The sequence below is a fragment of the Bos indicus genome, chromosome 16, assembly GCF_029378745.1.
Source record: "Bos indicus isolate NIAB-ARS_2022 breed Sahiwal x Tharparkar chromosome 16, NIAB-ARS_B.indTharparkar_mat_pri_1.0, whole genome shotgun sequence".
Classification (NCBI taxonomy): Eukaryota; Metazoa; Chordata; class Mammalia; order Artiodactyla; family Bovidae; genus Bos; species Bos indicus.
The window spans coordinates 31,501,139-31,524,708 of NC_091775.1; the positions used below are offsets into that span (position 1 = coordinate 31,501,139).

The window sequence follows — 23,570 nt, forward strand, 5'->3', positions numbered from 1 at the left end:
TACTGTTATGGATCAAATTGTGTCCCTGCCCCAAGTTTGTATACTGAAGGCCTAACCCCCAGCACCTCAGAATGTACCTTATTTGGAAATACGGTTGTTGCAGATTTAACAAGTTGAGGTCATACTGGAGGAGGTGGACCCCCCAACCCAAAATTACTGGTGTCCTTATACAAAGGAGAAATCTGGACACACACACACATCATGTGAAGATGAAAACGAGGTCTGAGTGATGCATCTACAAACAAAGGAACACCAGAGAGTGCCAGTGAACATCCAAAGCTAGGAGAAAGCATGGAGCCCCCTCACAGTCCTCAAAAGAAACCCACCCTGCCAACATCTTGATCATGGACTTCTAGCCTTCTAGCTAGATCTGGACTTCTTAAACACTGTTTCCCTTGTTTAAGCAACCCAGTTTGTGGTACTTTATTATGGCAGTGCTAGGAAACTAACACAGACACAATCTACCAAAACTGACTTAGGAGTATAGAGAAAATCCTAAAAACCTGTAAGAAGTGAAGAGACTGAATTCTTGTTATCTCTTCACTGATTTCTGGTGTACAATTTCTAGACTGTAATAGTATTATAGCCTGAAACATACAGCGATTGGCACACTATTTCTGTAAAAGGTCACACTAAGTATTTTGGGCTGTGTAGGCCACATATGGTCTCTGCTACACATTCTTCGTTTCCCACTATAGCTCTCTAAATATAGTAGAATTATTCCTAGCTTGCAGCCATATAAGAGCAGGCCGGGGCTGACACCTGCACTGGAGCTGCACCGTCCGGTATGGAAGTCATTATACAGCATATATGGAAAACCTGCATCATCGTGGGAAGATGTACTGGACAGCACTGTCTTGAGAATATGATTTCAATCCTCGGAAATTCTTTGAGTCGCTTTATGGTCCAATACATTGTCTATGATTCAATTTTTATGTAAAGTAATAAAGCTTAAGGGGAAAAGCAGGAGAAGGAGCAGGAGGAAACCAATCCTGGGCCAAGGGATGCTTCTTCAAGAGAGTTATCTTTGTCCATCCTTGGGAAATTAAGGCTTCATATTTTGCTTTAAGGGGAATGAGAAGGAGCTGCATTGAATCTGATGTTTTCAAATCTTTGGTCCTGATCAAGCCCCAACTTTGAGTCCTTATAAAAACAGGACTTAACAATATTTATTGAGTGATTACTAAGTGCCAACCACTGTTCTGATTTATATTCACTGACTAATTTAATCTTCGTAACAATTATATGAAGGAGAAAGTATTATCATTTTGTATTACAGATCATCTCCTGCTGCTCTTTCAAAAGAAGCCTCTTTTTTTTAAGCTCTACTTATTTTCTCATTATCTCCCTATAGTGGACATCTGTTTTTGTCAGTTCTACACTGGTCCCCTGCAGGGAATTTTTAATTCTGCTATCCTGTCTTCTACTTAGAAAACTCTCTTTCCTATTTGGAATTTGTTCCATGGTGTTCAGAAGGGCTTGGCCCTATGATCCCCCCTCCAAAGGCCCATGACCCAGGCCTGGGCTATCTGAGTACTCCATTATACCCCAGGTCTCACTGTTTGGCTCAAGAATGACCAAATAACCCAATACTTAAGTTGACTCATTGGAAAAGACTGTGATGCTGGGAGGGATTAGGGGCAGGAGGAGAAGGGGACGACAGAGGATGAGATGGCTGGATGGCATCAGTGACTCGATGGACGTGAGTCTGAGTGAACTCGGGAGTTGGTGATGGACAGGGAGGCCTGGCGTGCTGCAATTCATGGGGTCACAAAGAGTCGGACACGACTGAGCAACTGAACTGAACTGACTGAGTAATCTTCCCTAATTTTGCATACTCAAACTCTGCCAGCTGTCCCTGGGAGATCATGAACCTTAAGTACAGTGTATATCTGCAGCCGCCAGCACTTCCCCACCATTGTGAGAACCTACACTGAGGAACACAGAATTACTAAAGAGACACGAAGAGGACGAGGGGTAAAAATGAGTTCTGATAACATCCAGAACATCCAGATCCAACCATACTGTTTATCTGCAGACGTTTGGTTACAAGAATCAGTAAATTCTTTTCTGTTTTGTTTAAACCAGGCTGAGTTGGCTTTCTGTAACTCATGTTCCCCAGAGTTCCAGACATGTCTTTCAATCTCATTTCTGTGCTTTTGTTTTAGGTTGCTGCCTCTCATCTTCCAAATGCTATGCACTTTTCAAGGTTCAACTTAATAAGGCCTTTATGAGGCACTCTCAAATTACTCAGTCCCACTACTACTTCCCTTCGCTCTGATACTCTAGCGGATATGATTTGTAACACAAATTTCAGCATGTTTTACAGAGTTCTTTGTGTTCACCAATCTGAACCCATAATCCAAAGGAACAGACCCATTACTTAAAACATGCACCATACCATCCCACAGTTACATCTTGATTAAACTATTTCCTCTCCCTTATCTATATCTCCTCAGCACCAACCTTTAAAATTCAGTCCATATTCCAGCTTCTCCAAAAACTCCATGATTTCTGGCCTCCCAGGTAGATGTATTTATTCCCCAGTCTCAGAATCCTACAGTATTTCACCTGACCTCTTTAATAACAATTCTTGTCTCTGCTAGTCTAAGTTATTACCTCTTTAAGGGTCTGCTTGTTGTTCATTTATATGTCACACTATCTTGCAGTATTACATATACTTGCATTACACAATACCTGAAATACTGAGTATTTTTTTTAAAGAGAACAAATACTTATGGAGCCTCAAGTATAGACACAGAATTGGGTTAGACACTATTGGCAATAAAAGTACTACCACAAAACATGGTCCTATCCCCAAAATGCAATATCTTATGTTCCCAAATAGACCATAAATTCAGTAAGATTACATTTACATCATATATTTCCTGTATGGCCACAAGAGCATCCAACTCCAAGTTAGGCACATAATAAAAATGCACTGATTTGCACTAAGGTGATAATTTTCTAGGGTGACAACATTTCACCACATAACAATGACAAATGCTTAGTGTTAGGATGAAGGTAGCTCATTCTAATATAAAGAATTGTGCAACTGTTTTAAATAAATTCTATTTTAAGTCAAAATAATTCTCAGCAATCTTTAATTTTTAAAATTAAATATAGTGACTTTCATGCACTAAAAATTACAACTGTATATACAATTTAATTAATCTAAATCTTTTTAACAGGCACGTTATCATTTCCAAAATGTTTTTTCATATTAACACAGGAAACATGTGACAGACAAAAACTAACCTCAGGTCCTGAAGATATGGTCAGGAAACTTTCCACAGCAGTCAGTGTACCTAAGAGAGGAGGAAAATGGTAAAAGTAAAATCAAATAAAAATCTATTAACCCGGGACAAGTAATAATAAGCTATGCCTATTCATTTAGGAAACATTTTTACTAAGCTTATAACTGATATAATCAGGAAAATCTGTGCTATAACAGTATTATTAGGTTACTGTAAACAGATTTAAGGAGCAGCTAAAGCCAGATAAATTATCAGAAAAAAAGTACTTTAACATAAACTAACTGCTGGTACTGACAAAATGTTTTCTAGCAGTCAAACTGACACTGCAAAAAATCTCTTCCAATAAGACAACAATTTAGCTCATTCATTCTGGAAGCCCATCAGTTCTCAAAATGACACGTATGGGAATTCTTCTATTTTCCAATATGAAAGCTTTCAAGAAAGCTCATTAGTAGTGACTTATAATAAATGTACAGAAACCCTACCAAAGTGGGCCTTTGTGATGGCTTATTAAATACTTAAAGTAAGGCTGTTTAATTGAAATAAAAATGTACAGAGTAAAAATAAAAGTAGAAAACTAAGGCCAGAAAAAAAGGGGAGAAATCAATTATATTAATCATGAGAACTAACATATATGTAGAGTGGTTAAGAATTTAATTAGTCTTTGAGCTTATTGAGAGCAGTAAGACAAAAGAAAAATATAATGGGCTAGCTAATTCTCAAAATGTGATAAAATGAAATACATCCATTTCTTAAGAGACAGTATTCCCAGCTTTAATTCCAAGAGAAAATTAAAGCATGAGGCCTTTGAAAGCTGACAATGAGTAAGGTAATGAATAACTATGTCATCCATGACGATGTTACACCAGGGAAGAACTAAAGCCACATAAACATCTTGCTTAACACAATGAATGTCAAAAAGCAGTAGCCAACATCATACTTAATAATGAAACACCAGAACCATTCCTAATAAAGAGAAGGGCATGAATTGAACAACTTTAAAATATCTTGACAAAACCAAAAATAAATCATTAAAGTGTAGCTCACTGGAGAGGATTCTGAGAGCTGTTAAGAGAATGTATTTCCTAAAATACTACTTTAAAAGTAAAAAAGGACCTATCCAAAATAACAACTACTAAATATTTAAGAATAACCTCAATGAGAAACATGTAGGAACATCATGAAAAACAGTCCAAGCTTTTTTAGTAAATGAAGATTTTTAGTAAGTTGTTTTTTTTTAAAGTGATAAACATGTTTTATTTTCATTTACATGAAAGGAGATAAAAGAAGATTTTCACTTTTACTAGAAACATTAATATTACTATACAGAACGAACATTACAGGTCACAGGAAGTGAAGTGGCTAAGTCGTGTCTGACTCTTTGTGACCCCACAGACTGTAGCCTACAGGGCTCCTCCATCTATGGGATTTTCCAGGCAAGAATACTGGAGTGGGTTGCCATTTCCTTCTCCAAGTAAGTTTTTTAATAAATGTAAATATACTAGATCCATGGGTTGGAAGACTAAGTATTTTAAAGATGCTCAATTCATGCCCTTTTCTTTATTAGGGATGGTTCTAGTGTTTCATTAATAAGTATGATGTTAGCTGCTGCTTTATGACATTCACTTTCTGACATTCACTATGCTGCTTTCTGACATTCACAATTTCTAAAAATCTAAAATCAGTAAATGGTACGCATGTGCATTACATTTGTTGAGCTTCGGTTTCAAAGCTACCTCTCTAACATAAACTGGAACACATTCCATCTTTTTAAGCTCCGGAATGATTTATACAGAACTGGACTTACGGGCTTCAGATCATTTTCTAAAGGGACATTTTTTTGTATATGTATGACATTAGCAACTTCCATTGTTTTACTACATTAGTAATTTTTCCCATTCTTATTATCTCCATTTTTATACATGAGCTAGAAAAAAAAAAGATATCAAAAACTTTGTTCAATACTTCCTAGCTTCATTCATTAAAAAATTAACACTTTTCAATTTAGTATGATACTTTAAGATATAGTAATTGCTAAACAAAGCAAGTTTGAATTTATAATGCTTGCTAAAAAATTTTTCCACAACTAGATTTCTACAACTATAACCACAACTAGATTCAAAAAATGGAGAATTCCTTCCTTTAGAACACTTATAGTACTATCCATACCTCAAAAACCAATAGTGTCAGTAGCATTTTCTAACATGCAGAGTTATATTAAAACAAAGTATGTGTTTTAATATTACCCATTAATAATTATGTTTCTTTTCCCAAGCAAATTTGAGTTCATCACAATTACCAATAAGAAACTACTCTATTTTAAATTTCATTATTGCTTATTGATCAATAATTACCATTCATTTTATTTCTGGTATATATTACTCCCAGATCTGCTGGAATGGAGTCAAAGCCACTGCTTCCAATGATATAAACCCCCTTTTCTGCAGCTTTCTCATGATACTTCCAATACATTAGTTCCAGAAACTAAAGATTCAAGACAAAAGATCTAAATCAGAGCTACACAGAAACATCTAGATCAATACTAAAAAACAAACCAATTAAAAAGCAAATTTAAATTTAAACAATTTAAAAAACAAAGCAATTAAACTGTGAAAATGCTAAGATGCCTCTGCAGTAAAACATTAACTGTGAAAATAGTCCGCACTTATTCAGCAAACATACCTACTCTGTTCCAAGTGAGAGATATGCTGATCTGAATTAATTCATTTTTTAGAACTATTTTTAAATGTAAAAGTAATTGCTATTATGAAAAATTAATATAAAAATATACAAAGAAAGCCAAACAAAGCTATCCCAAATCACATCTTCCTGATGAACACCATTATAAACATCTATCTGTGCACATACATACATAAACAGAAAGATAAGAATGGTCAGAAAGGAGGGGATGCAAGGTTAACGTCTGTTCAAATTCTTTGTCTGTTTTTTAATAATTACTTTTTTAAAACAATTTTAGATTTACAGGGAAAAAAAATGAGTGGTAGAGTGTTCCTAGGCACTCTGTACTCAGCTAACCCTATCATTTAATCTTTCACATTAATGTGTTATAATTAATGAAATGTACCGATCTTGATACATTATTACTAACTGAAGTCTATACTTTGTTCAGGTTTCCTTTGCTTTTACCTAATGTCCTTCTATCCAGGATCCCATTCAAGATACTGTTCTACATTTAGCTGTCATGTCTTAGGCTCCTCTGGCTGTGACGGTTTCTCAGACTTCTAGCTTTTTATGACCTTTACAGTACTGCCCAGGTAGAATGCCCCTCTATTGGAATTTATTTCATGATTTTCTCATTACTATAGTGAAGTTACAGGTTTTGGGGAGGAAGATCACAGGGGTAAAGTGCCATTTCATGATGTCATATCAACAGTATATACTATCTCACAAATATATGGTTACCAAAGCAGGAGGGAGGGTGGGAGAGAGTGATAAATTAGGAGTATGGGGTTAAAAGATACACCACTAATCTAAAATAGACAAACAATAAGGATTTACTCTATAGCACAGGGAACTATATCCTATAATAGAAAAGGATCTGAAAATACATATAGCTGAAACACTTTGCTATACATCTGAAACTAACACCATATTGTAAATTAACTGTACTTCAATTAAAAGAAAAGAGTACATACTATCAACATAATTTATCACTGTTGATGTTGACCCTGAATACCTGGCTGAGCTAGTGTTCTCCAGTTTCTCCACTGTAAAGCTTGTCTTTTCCTTCTCCTTTCCATACACTGGAAGGAAGTGACTGTGTGCAGCCCACACATAAGAAGGCAGGTGTTATGTTCCCCCTCCTGAGGGCACAGAAGCTACGTGAATTACACGGAATTCTTTTGCACAGGAGATTTGCCTCTTTTCCTCCCCTGCCCTTTTTTTAAACTGAGTTACTTAAATTTGCATTTTCGGTGTACACACTTTCTGGATCACTATTAGGTTTTTTTTTTTTAATTTTTTTAAAAATTTATTTTATTTTTAAACTTTACAATATTGTATTGGTTCTGCCATATATCAAAATGAATCCGCCACAGGTACTATTAGGTTTTGATACCACATTTATAGTACTTTACAAGATAACTTGGAAGCTTTTCACCATTTTCTTTGTTCTAGAATATTTTAAGTAAGAGTCAAGTTTTTCTAACATTCATGCTTCTGACTTCTTCTTGCATCAGTCTTGGTAATTTACACTTTCTCAGCACTTTCCAGTATCACCAACTGATAAGGTCTAAGTATGTATATACTATACTGGCACACTGATGAAGGACTGAGATTATAGGAACATAGGAGATTATAGTTATAAAGGAACTAGTGTAGCTTTGTTCTTATACTACTCCACTCCCTGCAGTCAGGCAAACCTCAATTCAAGTCCTAGCTTTTCAACTTAATGGTTGTATGACTCTGAGCAAGTTTTATTTTAATTAATTCTCTTTACAGCATGCAGTAGTTATATAAATCAACACATACTACACACAAAGGCTTTGAAAGCAATCAGGTTGTTGGGAACAAAAGCGAATACCTTATCACCATGCTCTCCTTCAAGCTTTTAATGAAATACCATCTTTAAATGCTAGGGAGGAATCATTCATTACCTTCTAAAATATGTCCGCAAAATTGCACCATTTTTCATGTTCTCTTTTCATTTTACATACCTGAGGTTCTCCAGAGATGTCAATACAGCTAGTTCCATTTTCAATACATGCTTTTATTACAGGTTCTCCATAAAATCGGTACTGGGAGAATAAAGAATACCAACAGTTTAGTCTTACTTGGCAAGCGTAAATGAAGGAATACCATTGAGTTTTGGAGGTACAGTCTTGGTTATCAAGAAATCAAATATGAATAGTCTAAATAGAAAATGAGAAAATAATATAACTGCAATATACTGACATTCACTATGTAAATAAAGGACTGATGGAATTATCTCTAACTGAAGATAAACTTGGAAGTTTCATAGAATCAGTGACTCATTAGAGTTGAATTCTGAAGAACAGTAAGGATTTGCCAGGAAAAAGAAAATCCAAACAAAAGAAAAATTATATGTAAAAGTGTAAAGAAGATGTGTGAAGTGATGCTCAAGATACCTGAAGCTCAGAATATTTGAGAGGGAAGTGTAAGAGATGAGTCTGGAGAGAAATACTTGGGCCAGATCAGGAATGACCGTAAGTGACATGCTATCAAGACTGAACTTTATCTTTTCTGCATTGCTGAGCCCTCCTGGAGGATTTGAAATAGGACAGTGATGAAAAATGTGTAGTGCAGACCTATCACTCTGCCTGTGACATTAGAAAACAAAACTTATGGCAAGGAAGAAATGAAGGACAAAACTAAGAAAGGGGAAGGATTTACTAAGGGTGAGATACACTTAAAAGAAATGATTTGACTTCCTGATTAGCAGGACATGGAGGCCAAAAACCAGTGGCTGTATTAGACAAAATAAAGAAAAATAGGATAAAGAGGTTTGGAAGGGATAAGTTTAATCTTGGACATAGTAGATAATCTGAGTGATCTTATCTCCCAAACTATTTGTTGCTCAAACTCAAGGAATTGCACATTTTAAAACTGTATACAATAGTTAATACATCAGAGTCAGTCCCATTTCAAAAGAAGCATGATGAATTTTTCCTTTTGAGGGTAGGGTAGGAGAAGAACAAGCTCCCCTGCTTCTCTCATTCCTCACAGCAAAAGATGGAGAATGGAGATGGTCTGCTTCTTCTAGACTTTAAGAAACTGGCAAAGGGACACTTAAAAGACAAGTCAGGGCACTGCAAGGACTGACCTTTTCAAGTAGGTTACAGGCTCCTCTCTACCTAACTCCACAGCCTCATCTCCACAGCCTTCTCTCCCCCTTCTTAAAAACAGCAAAAGACACTGGAATGACAGGACTGGGAAAGTGTGTTTAAGTTCTAGTTCATCCTCTGCCACTAACCAACACTAAAATTACTGAAGCACTTCACCTCTGAGGCAACACAGCGTAGCGGAACAAACAAGGGCTTTCAAGGCACCAAAAACTAAGCTCACATTTTAAAATCCATCATCTACTAAATTGTATGAATTTATTTACACATCACGGACATGGATTACTATACTAATATACATTTTTAAACATACATAAAAGTCAAAGGTCTTTTCTTCTTGTACTCAATGGATCATCTTAGGTAATATTTACACACATCCATTTGAAATTCATTTAGTGACTTCCTTGGCCTCCTGATTATTTTACCCCCAAATATCTCAAGTTACCAGTAGTCTACTTGTGTCAGAGTCACCTGGGCCCTCATTAAGCCTGCTGGTTATTCAGTCCCACCTCAATGCCCTCCAGTAAGAAGTTTTCTGGGGTAGACTCCAGGAACCATCATTATATATAAGCCTCACTGGTGACTCCAATGTACATTAGAGGTAGAGAATTGCCTTCCTAGACATTCTCCCCAGAAAATCTCACCAACTTTCTGGATTTCAATTAAAATATGTACGCTGATGACTTCCAACTCCTATCTTCAGAGCTGCTCACTGATGAGGTTGCCTCATCTGCAGCTTCTGTCATAAAATTCAGGATCCACAAAAGCACAGAACATTTGGCGAAACTAATTTCTCTTAGGCTTCATTTTCCTTCCTCTATTTCCTCTACATCTTGATTTTGTCACTTATTTACAGAAAATAATTCCATTATAATTCCATTACATATTTCCTGTCTTAACTTAAAAATATCTAGCATACACCTCAGTTTCAATACATCCAAAATCAGATTCATCATCTTTCTCTCAAAAGCAGTTTTCCCCTCTCCACTTCCGAGCACAGAATACCATAAAGAATAATGCTTAAAAGTATTCATTCAGTCATTTTCTGTATATTTTGACATACTGCTTGTTTATAAATGCCTGATTAGTTCTACACATATCATTTAGTTCTCACGAAAAAGACCCTCACAAAGTAGAGAAATGGGTCTTAAAAAATACCTTCAAAGAAACAAATTATGACACCAAAACTAGCAAACTGGCATCTACTCTGGGAGAATAATCCATATTACAAAGTAAAAACAACCTTCAGAGCAGAGGTTAAGGAGCAGAATGTTTTGGAGGCAAAAAGCTAGAGAAGACTGTAAACCATCCAACTGGACAAACATCCAGAAGGTAATTAGATCCAGCAGTCTGGAGTTTAAGGGGTAGGTTTTCAGTGGAAATAACTTAAAGTAGGCATCATCAGCATACAGACGATATTGAAAGCCATGGATTTCTAATCTTTCTGACTACGGCCCTAAGAAATTCATTTCACAGTGACTCCATACACAAATGTTACCTGACATGAAAGCTTCATGAACCAATACTTACCTTTATTATGTGTAATTCATCCTATTTTCTACTTCAGTCTATCTGATTATTTTCTTTTTATTGCCTAGTCTTAATCCACTGAATTGATTTCACAAGGTTTAAAAAATATTGGCCCAGTTACAATTTCTGTTTGGGGTAATGAAAATGTTCTGGAAATAAAGTGCTGATAGTTCTATAAGACTGTGAATGTACTTAATGTTACTAAAGTGTGTACTTAAAAATGGTTAAAATGCTAAATTTTATGTTATATACATTTTACCACAATCATAATCACATTTAACACTGGTCCAGCAAATGTAAACAGAAGAGAGTTTCTAAGGCTTAAGCTCTGAGGCCTCTGGCCTCACAGGAGGATAAAAAGCTGTGGGGTGGGGGAGGGGGGCTAGGAAAGGGCAAGAATTTAGAAACTAAATGAAGAAAGGAAAAAGTGATCAACTGGAACAAATGCTGAGAGGCTTGACTAAGAAGAGCAACGGGAACTGACAACTGGATCTGACAGGACAGGGATGTCGGCAGAGTAGTCTCATTGAAGGCCTAAGGATAAAAGCCTGACGAGACTAGAGAGACGAGAAGGTGAGGAAGAGGAGACAATGAGTAAAGAGAAGTCTTTCAAGAAGTTTTGCTAAAAAACAGGCACAGAAAAATGTGAGTAGTTAGAAGGGTATATAGAACTAAGGAAAGTTTTTCTATAAATGAGAGATATAATCCCACATTTGTCTGTTGAGAGGAATAATCCATCACGATGGAAAATTTGATGATAACAAGAACATATGTAACTATAAACCTATAACTATAAAGTCTTTGAATATGGTGCCCAACAGAAGCAGGGGCAGTTTTTCCTCATAAAAGGAGGTAAGGCAAAGTCATGGTATAATGCAGCAAGTAGGTAGTATAAATTCTCCTGACAGGCAGGGAGAGAAGGAGGGAGAAAGGGAAGGAGAAAGAAAGAAAGAGACAAAGAAAGGAAGAAAGTTACCAGGTAAGAGTGAGAAAAAAGGAAAAATGGAATAGGATGTCAAAAGTATGAGAAAAATGAAGTTATAAAACTGTTGCTTCAGAGAACAGAAGAGAAAATAGCCTAGGGAAATAGAACTGCTGGAAATACTGAGACTGTACATGAGGTTTGTAATCACACATTTTAAGCGGGACCAGTCAGCATCATGATGGATTTTTCTCCAGCCACGCTGGGTTACACATGTTCAGGTAAAGAGTAAGCAGGGAGCTGGAACAATCAGGGCTCAGGTCTTTCCAGAGTATGGGGAAGGAGGGACAAGTTGGTTGAGGATGTATATAAGACAGTGATTCAAGCAACAAACCACAGAGCCACATTCTAAGCTAATTAAGAACAAAATAAATTGAAATAAACAATAGAAATATATTTTATTTTATGACAAAAAATTTCTGGTTTCATTTAACAAAATTATGAACAATTTCCTAAATGCTTTGACAATTAGGACTGCTTCCTCAGATCAGTAAATGTCATCAACATTCACCGTGTTACACAGACAAGTATCTCTTTCTCATCCAGGCCAACAGCAGCAGCTAGAGGTTCTCTTGTCAAAATACCTGGACCCAAGCACTTCCCTCCCCCTCTAACACTCCTACTCTGTCCTTGGCTTGCTTGCATCATTCTATTCTTGGTTCCCTACCATCTATTTTTCCTCTCAGAAGCCAAAGAATTTCAAAACCGTAAATCAAATTATGTCAACCTGCTTTCAACCGTTCAATAACTCTGTCATATTTAGAAGAAAAATCCAAACCCCAACCTTGACCTTTCAGACCTAACCACCTAGCTCCTGGGTATCTCTCCAATCTAACTCCCCACCTCTCTGCCCTGTTCATGCCCAACTACACTGGCCTCTCTCACACTCCTCCATCTCTCCAAGAACATGCTCATCTCACGACCTTTGTATTTGCTCTTCCCTGCAATCCCCTACCCTCCAATACACACACGGTTTATTCCCTCACTGCATTCAGGTCTCTCTGCAAAGTTCCTATAGAGACTTTCCCTGACCATCCACCCAATAGAGACTGGTGTGCCAATCTTTTTCTCTCTCTTCCCTGTTGTATTTTTCTTTAAAGCACCTGTCACTTACCCACTATTATAACATTATTTTTCTGTCTCCTCACTGGACCATCAGCTCCATGAGAGATTTTCTGTGTATTTTCTATATATATATTTCAATAAATATTTATTGAATAAATGAATGAGTCCTTTTAAAATATCTTTCTTTGTACATGCATTAACATATACACTGGTACAGCAGTACACAATGCAATTTTAAAAATAAATAAAAAGCAGATTGTGGCTACATGCTCACTTTTTTAGTTAAGGGGTATATAGCACACAACAATTATAGTTGTAGCCACTAAATAAAACAGCAACATTCCTAGAGTCTAGTGTCACTCTCTCTTTCAGGAGACTTTGGTCATATTCATTTGCTTCTCGTGAGAAGTAAAAACTCCTCGTAAGGGGTTAATGTCCTGAATCAATTCTTCTGTTCCTTGCCCTTATGTTTCTCTGGAATACAAAATACCAGATTCTGCTAGAAATGAATAGATTTTTTGTTCTGATACAAAGAAGGGCAGATTACTTACTGGGCCTACACAGTTGAGGACAACTGTTGCCTGTTTAGCCATTTCATCAAGTGAGGCTGGATTAGTGATATCACAAATTATTATTCCAACTTCAGATGACAGTGTCGGTCTTCCTGAAATAAAGAATAAATCGTTTTAGGCAAATCCCAATACAGTATTAGATCTCCCAGATCCTCCTTTCATAATAACCAGTGATGGAAAATGTACTAAGAGCTAATTCTTCCTCTCAAACAAAAGATAAAACTGTTTTTAACCAGGTAATTTTAAAAAGGGAAAAGACTATGAGGAAAATGGAGTTCATACGAAGGGTTAATAAAACACGTTGCTGTTGTTTAGTTCCTAAGTTGTGTCTGACTCTTTGCAACCCCAGGGACTATAGGCTACCAGGCTCCTCTGTCCATGGGATTTCCCAGGCAAGAATACTGGAGTGGGTTGCCAGTTCCTTCTCCAGGGGATATTCCAGATTCAGGGATCGAACCCTGTCTGCTGCACTGCAGGGATTCTTTACCACTGAGCCACTGGGGAAGCTCCCTAATAAAACAACTTATTAACGTTTAAAAGAAAATCTAACATAAGGAATGTGTAAATGACAACTCTATGTAAAATGCCAATTTTACAAGTTTTCAGAAGATGATTTTCCTGACTTCCTCTGCAGGAAGAATTATAAATGTAGTTTCTAATCTTCCCTTAGCTCAGTCATGTCTGACTCTTTGCGACCCTATGGACAGTAGCCTATCAGGCTCCGCCGTCCATGGGATTTTCCAGGCAAGAATACTGGAGTGGTTTGCCATTTCCTTCTCCAGGGGATCTTCCCAACCCAGGGATCGAACCCGGGTCTCCTGCACTGCAGACAGATGCTTTACCGTCTGAGCCACCAGGGAAGCCTATTAAATAAACTACATATGATAAAATTATAAGGTGGAGGGGAGTTAACATTAACATAATGAAATAAAAGAGGATTGACGTGTAAAACACAGTCTAGGGAAGAACATTCAGGTTTATAATAAGGAAATAATTGGAATAAACTGAATCAATAGAGTAGGAAGGTTTCATGGGTCAAGGTGTATTCCCTGCAGTAACTTGATGTGTGCATTATAAATGGTAGCCAACTAGGCTGTATCCGTACCATCTTCTTGAACAAAAAAAAAAAAAGGAGGAATTTTTAAAAGGAAATTTTAATAATGAAAGTATTTCTTCTGGAAAAGTAAAGAAAGACCAGAAAGCTCTTTGGGAAAGATTCTGTACTTGGTAGTGGTAGCAGGAGAGTTGTAGAAGAGTCAGCCTACATGCTATCTCCTGTACAAATCACAAACAAAATAGGTTCCAAATTCCCACCATAACAGGACTCTGTGTAGAATTAGAAGGAAGTGAGATGAAGCTTAAACAGAAGAATGAAGAATATCCAGAACTCTAACAGGTGCTATTTGTCTGTATGAAGGGGCAGTAGGGTGGAAAATTAGTTAAAAACAACTGACTCCTCACCTAAAGGTCTCCCTGCAATCCGAGGGCCATGATATTAGGGTGTTTGTGTGTATGTGACTCTCTCCTCCTCATCTGAATCCCAGCATTTAGAATAGGACCTGACATTTAAAAGACCACTCAATAAAAAAATGTTTCAATGAATGCAGAAGGAGTAAGTAAACGCCCAAAACAAAACCACACCAAAAAAATTGGGGAAGGTTTAATAGAGGGACTGCTGGAGAATTCTTACAAGCAAAAATGAAATTAAAAATTAAAGCCACAACAATGTTATCATTAAAAGTCCTAAGCTTTCTCTCCCATTTCCAAAACCCGGCAAAGAGAGTACAAACAATGCTGAAGAAGCCAGTGCTCTACCGTTCTATCCGATCAAGTATCTAGAACTTCCAGCCCTGCAACCCTGGAAACAGGGTACAAGGTACCCCTGGCTCTAGAGGGGGAGGGAGCAGAATGGAAAAATTAAAGTTCCTGTTTCGCCAGCGGGGATTCCGTAAGGGAGAAAATGAAGGGGGGATTTCTCTCTTTTTGTTTTAGTAAATGGGGAAAAGCTCTGACACCATGTGAAGCATCGCTCTCTTCTTCCTGACCTCTAGCAGGTTTGGGAACCTCGAGGGGCACCCAAGGGAGAGAAGCGCTCATTTAAGGCGACGGGAACCCCTCAGCCGGGAAAAGGGGGCTCGTGGGGGTGAGAGCCGCGGCGGCGGGGCCGAGCCCGAGGTCCCGGGGCGTCCCAGCCTGCCCCCTTTACCCAGCTTCATGGCAGCCCTCTCCAGCACTCGCAGCAGCTTCTCCCGGGAACGGCCCGCCACGGCCCAGGGCAGATGGGAAGTCCGCTCCGGGGACACCTGCTCCCGCGCCACCTCCTCGGTCACGAACTGGCCGGTAAAGCCAGAGGCGCCGAACACCACCAGGTGAAAAGGCCTCTGCTGGGTCGCCATGACGAACCCACAGCGATGCAAGACCCGGGGCGGGCTGAGCCCACGGCGCCTGCGCCTCAAGCTGCTACCACAGTACCGGGCGCAGCAACCGACTCCGCCGCGGCCGCTGCGGTCTCAGCCGCCTGCGCGCCGCGCTCCCTAAGTCTCGCGCGCGCAGCCTCTCCACAGCCACGCCCACGGCCCCGCCCACGCCGTGGGGTGCCCAGGGGCTGCCACGCCCACTCCTCGCGTGTGTTCGCTGCCCGCGAGGGTTTTGTGTTTCCCAAGCTTCCCAGGTTGGCGGGAGCAGACGGTGGCTATCCTCCGACCTGTCGATGGTCTGGCACAGCTCTGACCCCCTTAGGTGTCGCATCTTTTCGCTCTTCCGTAGGCTGGAGGGGCGGCGGCTGCAGCCAGTTATTCCTTTTTTTTTTTTTTTTGGCGAGAGGATGCTGCTCAAAGCGAGAGTTTGCGAAAACCTGATGGACTGCAAGGAGATCCAACCAGTCCATTCTGAAGGAGATCAGCCCTTGGTGTTCTTTGGAAGGAATGAGGCTAAAGCTGAAACTCCAGTACTTTGGCCACCTCATGACTCATTGGAAAAGACTCTGATGCTGGGAGGGATTGCGGGGAGGAGAGGAAGGGGACGACAGAGGATGAGATGGCTGGATGGCATCACCGACTCGATGGACGTGAGTTTGAACTCCGGGAGATGGTGATGGACAGGGAGGCCTGGTGTGCTGCGATTCATGGGGTCGCAAAGAGTCGGACACTACTGAGCGACTGAACTGAACTGAACTGATGGATGGGAACTCTGCCCACGCCAAAAACCCTTATCTTTTTGTTTGTTTGGTTACAAAGCACATTACCTAGAGAGTGTCTACTGAGCCAGGTGGAAGTGGAGGGTGGACATGATATCTATGTCCCCCTCCCAGGGCCGACTCTGCAGCGCCCTCTGACCAGGCTCCGCCTCCACCGTCTGAGTGCCCTCCGGTCACCTCAGGGACCCTCCTTGGTAATGCAGAACACAGTTAATGGTGAAGCTCCGCTTAATAAGGACTATAGTCCAGGACACCGCCTCTCAGATGCCTCTGAGGAGCTATTCTGAAGAGGTGGGGAGAGGTCAGTATATATGGGACTTTAGTGAAGGGGAAACAAGCACACATTTTGCCAGAAGGTTGTTGCTACTTCGGAGGCAGAGGTGTCTCCGTTAATGATTTTAGTGCTTTGCTGCTGCTGCTGCTGCTAAGTCGCTTCAGTCGTGTCCGACTCTGTGTGATCCCACAGACGGCAGCCCACCAGGCTCCGCCGTCCCTGGGATTCTCCAGGCGAGAACACTGGAGTGGGTTGCCGTTTCCTTCTCCAATGCATGAAAGTGAAAAGTGAAAGTGAAGTCGCTCAGTCATGTCCGACTCTTCGCGACCCCATAGACTGCAGCCTACCAGGCTCCTTTGTCCATGGGATTTTCCAGGCAAGAGTACTGGAGTGGGGTGCCATCACCTTCTCCATAGTGCTTTGCTAGGTATGAGAAAATGTAAGAGATTGGGCTCATAAAATCTCCGACTATCTAAAGATCTGTTCTGCCAACTTTTCCCAGAACACAGAGTGTTTTTTGGGGGGAGGGGAGGGGGTGTGGTTGAAGGTCAGTGATCAGGCTAGTGACTCCATTCTTGTAGAACCAGATGGCGAGTGACAATTTTTAGTTGACTGTATGCATATGAAATGTTAGAAGAATATATGACAAATCTTTATTTTTAAAAAGAGCTGTTGGGGGAGCTTCCCTGGTGGCTCGGTGGTAAAGAAATCACCTGCCAGTGCAGGAGACAGGGCTCCATTCCTGATCTGGGAAGATCCCACATGTTGCATAGCAACTAAGCCCATGCACCACAACTGTTGAGCCTATGCTCTAGAGCCCAGAAGCGGAAACTACTGAGCCCACACGCCCTAGAGTCTGTGCTCTGCAACTAGAGAAGACAGGGCAATGAGAAGCCTTGGCACCACAACTAGAGGCCCCTGCTCTCAGCAACTAGAGAAAAGCCCGCACAGCAACAAAGACCCAGGACAGCCAAAAATAAATAATTTTTTTTTAAAAAAGAACTGTAAAATGCTTAAAAACACCTTACACATCTTAAATAGTCAATACATGTTAGCTATTGTTAATAGTAATAGCAATAATTATTGAGGAGTGGGTTTGTATGAATTAGGGAGGAGGAAAGGGACTTGTACTTTTCACTTTTTAACCTATTTGTACTTCAATAACTTTTGTTTTTATCTCTTTGACTGTGCCAGGTCTTAGTTGCCATATGTGGGATCTAATTCCCTCACCAAGGATCAAACCTGGGCCCCCTACATTGGGAGTGCAGAATCTTAGCCACTGGACCACCAGGAAAGTCCCTAAACTTTTTGTTTTAAACAGGAAGTATATTACTTTTATAATCAGAATTTTTAAAAAAGGAACAGGAGCGGGCTTTGAGAAGGGGCTAGGGAGCAGCTGTGGGGATCACCCTGATCGTTTGCAGTCCTGTTGCTGGGGCCAGTTCCTCTTGCCACCTGGACAGGATTTTTGGTCCACTGTCACACACAATAATATGAATGAATCTCATAAACACTAATTTGGATAAAGAAAGTTGGGTAAAGAAAGAATATATCTGTATGATTCCCTTTATTTGAATTTCAGAACCAGGCAAAACCCATCTATGGTGACGGGAGTCTTGGAAGGATTTGCTCTTGTGTTGAGCAGTCCCAAGTACTGCATTTCGGACTCTTCTGTTGACCATGATGGCTACTCCATTTCTTCTAAGGGATTCCTGCCCACAGTAGTAGATATAATGGTCATCTGAGTTAAATTCACCCATTCCGGTCTATTTTAGTTTGCTGATTCCTAGAATGTTGACGTTCACTCTTGCCATCTCCTGTTTGACCACTTCCAATTTGCCTTGATTCATGGACCTAACATTCCAGGTTCCTATGCAATATTGCTCTTTACAGCATCGGACCTTGCTTCTATCAACAGTCACATCCGCAACTGGGTATTGTTTTTGCTTTGGCTCCATCCCTTCATTCTTTCTGGAATTATTTCTCCACTGATCTCCAGTAGCATATTGGGCACCTACTGACCTGGGGAGTTCCTCTTTCAGTATCCTATCATTTTGCCTTTTCATTCTGTTCGTGGGGTTCTCAAGGCAAGAACACTGAAGTGGTTGGCCATTCCCGTCTCCAGTGAACCACATTATGTCAGACCTCTTCACCATGCCCGCCCATCTTGGGTGGCCCCACAGGGCATGGCTTAGTTTCATTGAGTTAGACAAGGCTGTGGTCCTAGTGTGATTAGATTGACTAGTTTTCTGTGATTATGGTTTCAGTGTGTCTGCCCTCTGATGCCCCCTTGCAACACTTACCATCTTACTTGGGTTTCTCTTATCTTAGAGGAGGAGTATCTCCTCACCGCCGCCATGTTGGGTAGCCCTTCCCGGCCGCCGACCCTGTCCTATCACTTCATGCCAAATACATGCGGAAACAGTGGAAACAGTGTCAGACTTTATTTTTGGGGCTCCAAAATCACTGCAGATGGTGATTGCAGCCATTAAATTAAAAGACGCTTACTCCTTGGAAGGAAAGTTATGACCAACCCAGATAGCATATTCAAAAGCAGAGACATTACTTTGCCAATAAAGGTCCGTCTAGTCAAGGCTATGGTTTTTCCAGTGGTCATGTATGGATGTGAGAGTTGGACTGTGAAGAAAGCTCAGCACTGAAGAATTGATGCTTTTGAACTGTGGTGTTGGAGAAGACTCTTGAGAGTCCCTTGGACTGCAAGGAGATCCAACCAGTCCATTCTAAAGGAGATCAGTCCTGGGCGTTCTTTAGAAGGAATGCTGCTAAAGCTGAAACTCCAGTACTTTGGCCACCTCATGCGAAGAGTTGACTCATTGGAAAAGACTCCGATGCTGGGAGGGATTGGGGGCAGGAGGAGAAGGGGACGACAGAGGATGAGATGGCTGGATGGCATCACCAACTCAATGGACGTTTGAGTGAACTCCGGGAGTTGGTGATGGACAGGGAGGCCTGGTGTGCTGCAGTTCATGGGGTCACAAAGAGTCGGACAAGACTGAGCGACTGAACTGAACTGAGCAGTCCCAGGTCAGGCTCTTTTCTTTTTTTTTTAAATTTACTTTATTGAACTAGCGTTGATTTGCAATGTTGTATTAGTTTCTGGTGTACAGCAAGATAATTTGCTATATATATATATATATTATTTTTCATATTCTTTCCATTATAGTTTATTATAGGATATTGAATATAGGTCCCTGTGATATATAATATGATCTTATTTTTTAATCTATTCTATATATAATAATCTGTATCTGCTAATCCCAAACTCCCAGTCCATCCCTCTCTCATTTCCCCTTCCCCTTGGCAACCACAAAGTCTGTTGCCTGTATTTTTCTACTTCTATGTCATAAATAAGTTCATTTGTGTCATACTTTAGACCCCATGTATAAATAATATCATGGTATTTGTCTTTCTGGCTTATTACACTTAGCGTGATAATCTCTAGGTACCCGTGTTGCTGCAGATGGCATTATTTCATTAATTTTTATGGTTGAGTAGTATTCCATTGTATGTATGTACCATATCTTGTTTATCCATTCATCTGTTGATGGGCATTTAGGTTGTTTCCATGTCTTGGCTATGGTAAATAGTGCTGCTATGAACATAGGGGTGCATGTATCATTTCAAATTATAGTTTTGTCCAGATATATGCCCAGGAGTGGGATTGCTGGATCATACAGCAAGTCTGGTTTTTTAAGGACCCTCCTTACTGTTTTCCATAGTGGTTACACCAATGTCCATTCCTACCATGTAGGAGTGTAGGAGGTTTCAGGCTGTTCTTGAAGTAATCCTCTATCTGATGGATTTCCAAGGAATTCCTTCTCTCCAGGGACCAGGATAGAGGTTCATTTCAATCCCAACATAGCATCAAGAAGAAGGGGAAGATGCCTGCCCCTACAGCAGAAGATGGGTTGACTTGTGGACAAGGTTGCTGACCTTCACAGAGATGGAGACCCTGTCCTCTGAGGCTCAGGGGTGAAGGGTCGGAAGTAGCAGGGGAGGGGAGTGAGAAGGGAGAATTCAGCTGTGAGTGGTTGCTAGGTAACAGCTTTTCTCCTTGACCATCAGCTGGGAGTGGTTGCTAGGTAACAAAGCTTTTCTCCTGGACCAAATTCTAGCCAGGCTCCTCTGAGCCCTCTTCACAACCAGGCTTCAACCTTGGCCTACAAAGACCTGGGAAAACACTGACATAGTTTATAACAGCTCAAGGATGCAGCCCTAGAATGACACTGCTGCTGCTGCTAAGTCGCTTCAGTCGTGTCCGACTCTGTGCGACCCCATAGACAGCAGCCCACCAGGCTCCCCTGTCCCTGGGATTCTCCAGGCAAGAACACTGGAGTGGGTTGCCATTTCCTTCTCCAAGGCATGAAAGGGAAAAGTGAAAGTGAAGTCACTCAGTCACACTCTCTTAAAGTGCCTGCAGGAGAAAGATCAGGGCTGCAAAAATAATGTACCGTGTATTACAGCCAACACCTGAAGACAGGGCCTCTGTCTCCCAGCCTCAGTGGAAGGGTAGGAGCCTGACTTCAGTCAACACTGATTAGCAAGCCCAGATTGGTAGCACACAGACCAACTGCTTACCACTTTTTGTGATTTTTTTTCCCCTGACTCTACTGAGTTCATCTCCCTCCCTATTCCCTCCTGATCTCTTTAAATGTCCAGACACCTCTGTTGAGTTCAGTTTACACTGGACTCTTTTTCAGGCTGTAATAATGTATTACTGATGAAAATCTGTCGTTACACATTAACTAGTATCTGGCTTTGTTCATCTTTGATGTAGTAAACCAGAAAGAGATAAATATAGGAACATTGAGGTCATCCTGAGGGTCCATTTGCAGCTGAAAAAAAGAGAAAAACCGACTTGTGCTATGCAGGTGGGGCTGCAGCACTCTAGGGCTCAGCAGGCAGAAAGCAGACATGGACACGACCCATATGAGGACACGGGGAGGCTCTTATGGGTAAATGTGAAGGGGCAGAAGGATGGGGAGTCGTTTAGAAGGTGTTTTGATTGCCAGAGTTACCTGCTGAGCTCCAGTGAGTAAATTATGCCTCTAAACGTAAGCAGAAAGCAAGGAAAGCAACAAATCCAAGGCAGAAATTCCCTCAGAGCATTTAGAACACATTGTTCTCTCAGCATACTGCAAGCTGCAGAATGGTGCAACACGGGGCCAGTCTTTCCACCAACCTCTGCCCATCCTGCTGGAATGACTCAATGAAAAGGAATTCGTTTGGGTTGATCTTATAACAAATCAAAAGAAATTAAGATTTGGTTTTCTTTTTTTACCAACTAAAGTAGCTATTTCTTTTTTTTTCTTCCCTTTATTTTTATGTATGATTTCCTCCTTTTTTCTACAATTAATCTAAAGATATGTCTGTTCATGAAAAGTTCTTTGTACAAATCCTCAGAGATCTGTGCTTTATTATTTTTAACAAATGAAGTAGCCAGTGGTGCGATAAGATCAGTTATTAAATTTTCAGAAATTTTGTGAGCCAGTTGAAGCCATATTGGTAATTTGAAATTAGCCGTGGTGGGTGTATTCACATTATGAAAATTGGGAAACACTAGAAATCCTGAGTTTTCCCTTAGGAGATTGTTCATATTCACCAGCATATCACCAGAAGCATTGTAAAAAAAAAGGAAAGGAAAGAATCAAGAATATTGTAGAAAGCAAGAGAAGTCTGGAAAAAGCTCTTTGATGATAAAATTAAAGATCAGTTTAATAGAGAGAAATCTAATTTTCCTGACCCTGTCAATGAATCAATTTGTTATAGGCTAATTATTCAACCTCTGGTTTCTGAGTTTCCTTTGGGTAAAAAGATAACAGGACCTGATGACAAGCCCTTATTTAATAAAAGTATGATAAAGCATATATGTATTTAAGCAGTGATAATTTTCTATTTTGAAATGAATGTACCTCATCTTATAAGTGATGTAATTTGGTCAGGAAGTGCCATCCTCAAATAATGACCCGAGGTATCATGAGCAGTCTTTTTCAATTTGCCTATTTCTCAACTAAGAATTAACAAAGACTGTAAAGACAACATCCCATGAAGCAATAGATAATATCTTAATCTTCACATATGTTAAACAACTTAATCCTTTAAAAACATTTTACTTGTATCTGCCTGCCAACTGACAAGTCAAACAGCTTTCCACCCTTCAACAGTGAGAACAATGAGCCTTCAGAGAGATCAGGGACCAGCGTAGAAATCTCACAGGTGCTTCTATCTTCAGCAAATGGCATGACATTCAGGCTGAGGCCCTCGGGAGATCACCACTCCATCTATAGAGTACTGAATTGACATTTTTGTACTGCTGTCATTTTTAGTGCATGTGATACTTGAAAAAAAAAAAAAGCCACACTCCCTAAGATTAACATTGTGTGAAACTGAGCGCCTACTATGTGGTAGGAACCATGCGTGTCCCTTTTAGACACTGGTGTGGCCGCCAGCAAGTAGAGACTTTCATTAAGCTGTAGTGAACAGAAGTTCTCCGATCAACCTTTGAGCCTTGTATTACAAAGATCAAATTTTGAAACATTGATTTCAGGAAACTCTGCATACCACACTGCCAGCTTACTGGTAAGACGGGCAGTTAGAATATTTGGTCTGTATTTCCAGAGGACTCACAATAATAATAGCTACCTAATATGTACCAAGTACATGCCAGACACTTTACAAATATTTACAGCTCTGCAAGTTACACATGTGACTCTCATATGGTTGCCAGACTGAACTTGGGTCGGCTTGCCCATGTGCAACAAAGCCAAAGTAGTCACAGCGTACAGCACAATGTAGAGGAATGGGCAGCTAATGCTCCGAAGACCCACATTCCCTGATGGTCCTCCAGGCAG

The 23,570-nt window shown here is 40.2% G+C and overlaps 1 protein-coding gene and 1 long non-coding RNA gene across 2 annotated transcripts in view; one reads left to right on the forward strand and one right to left on the reverse strand.

Moving 5' to 3' along the window:
* The window catches only part of SCCPDH (saccharopine dehydrogenase (putative)), a 29,992-nt gene extending 14,245 nt beyond the window's left edge, over positions 1-15,747 (reverse strand). The window contains exons 1-5 of the mRNA XM_019976762.2: positions 15,435-15,747; positions 13,208-13,320; positions 7,934-8,014; positions 5,612-5,741; positions 3,259-3,308 (exon numbers count right to left, since the gene is read on the reverse strand). Coding sequence (XP_019832321.1) covers positions 3,259-3,308; positions 5,612-5,741; positions 7,934-8,014; positions 13,208-13,320; positions 15,435-15,624 — 564 coding nt within the window. The 5' untranslated portion in view covers positions 15,625-15,747. The remainder of the gene's footprint in view (positions 1-3,258; positions 3,309-5,611; positions 5,742-7,933; positions 8,015-13,207; positions 13,321-15,434) is intronic.
* Positions 15,748-15,757: 10 nt separating this feature from the next.
* Positions 15,758-19,853, forward strand: LOC139176355 (uncharacterized). Its single transcript, XR_011560767.1, has 2 exons — positions 15,758-16,715; positions 17,893-19,853. It is a non-coding gene; the product is annotated as an uncharacterized lncRNA (long non-coding RNA).
* Positions 19,854-23,570: the final 3,717 nt, after the last annotated feature.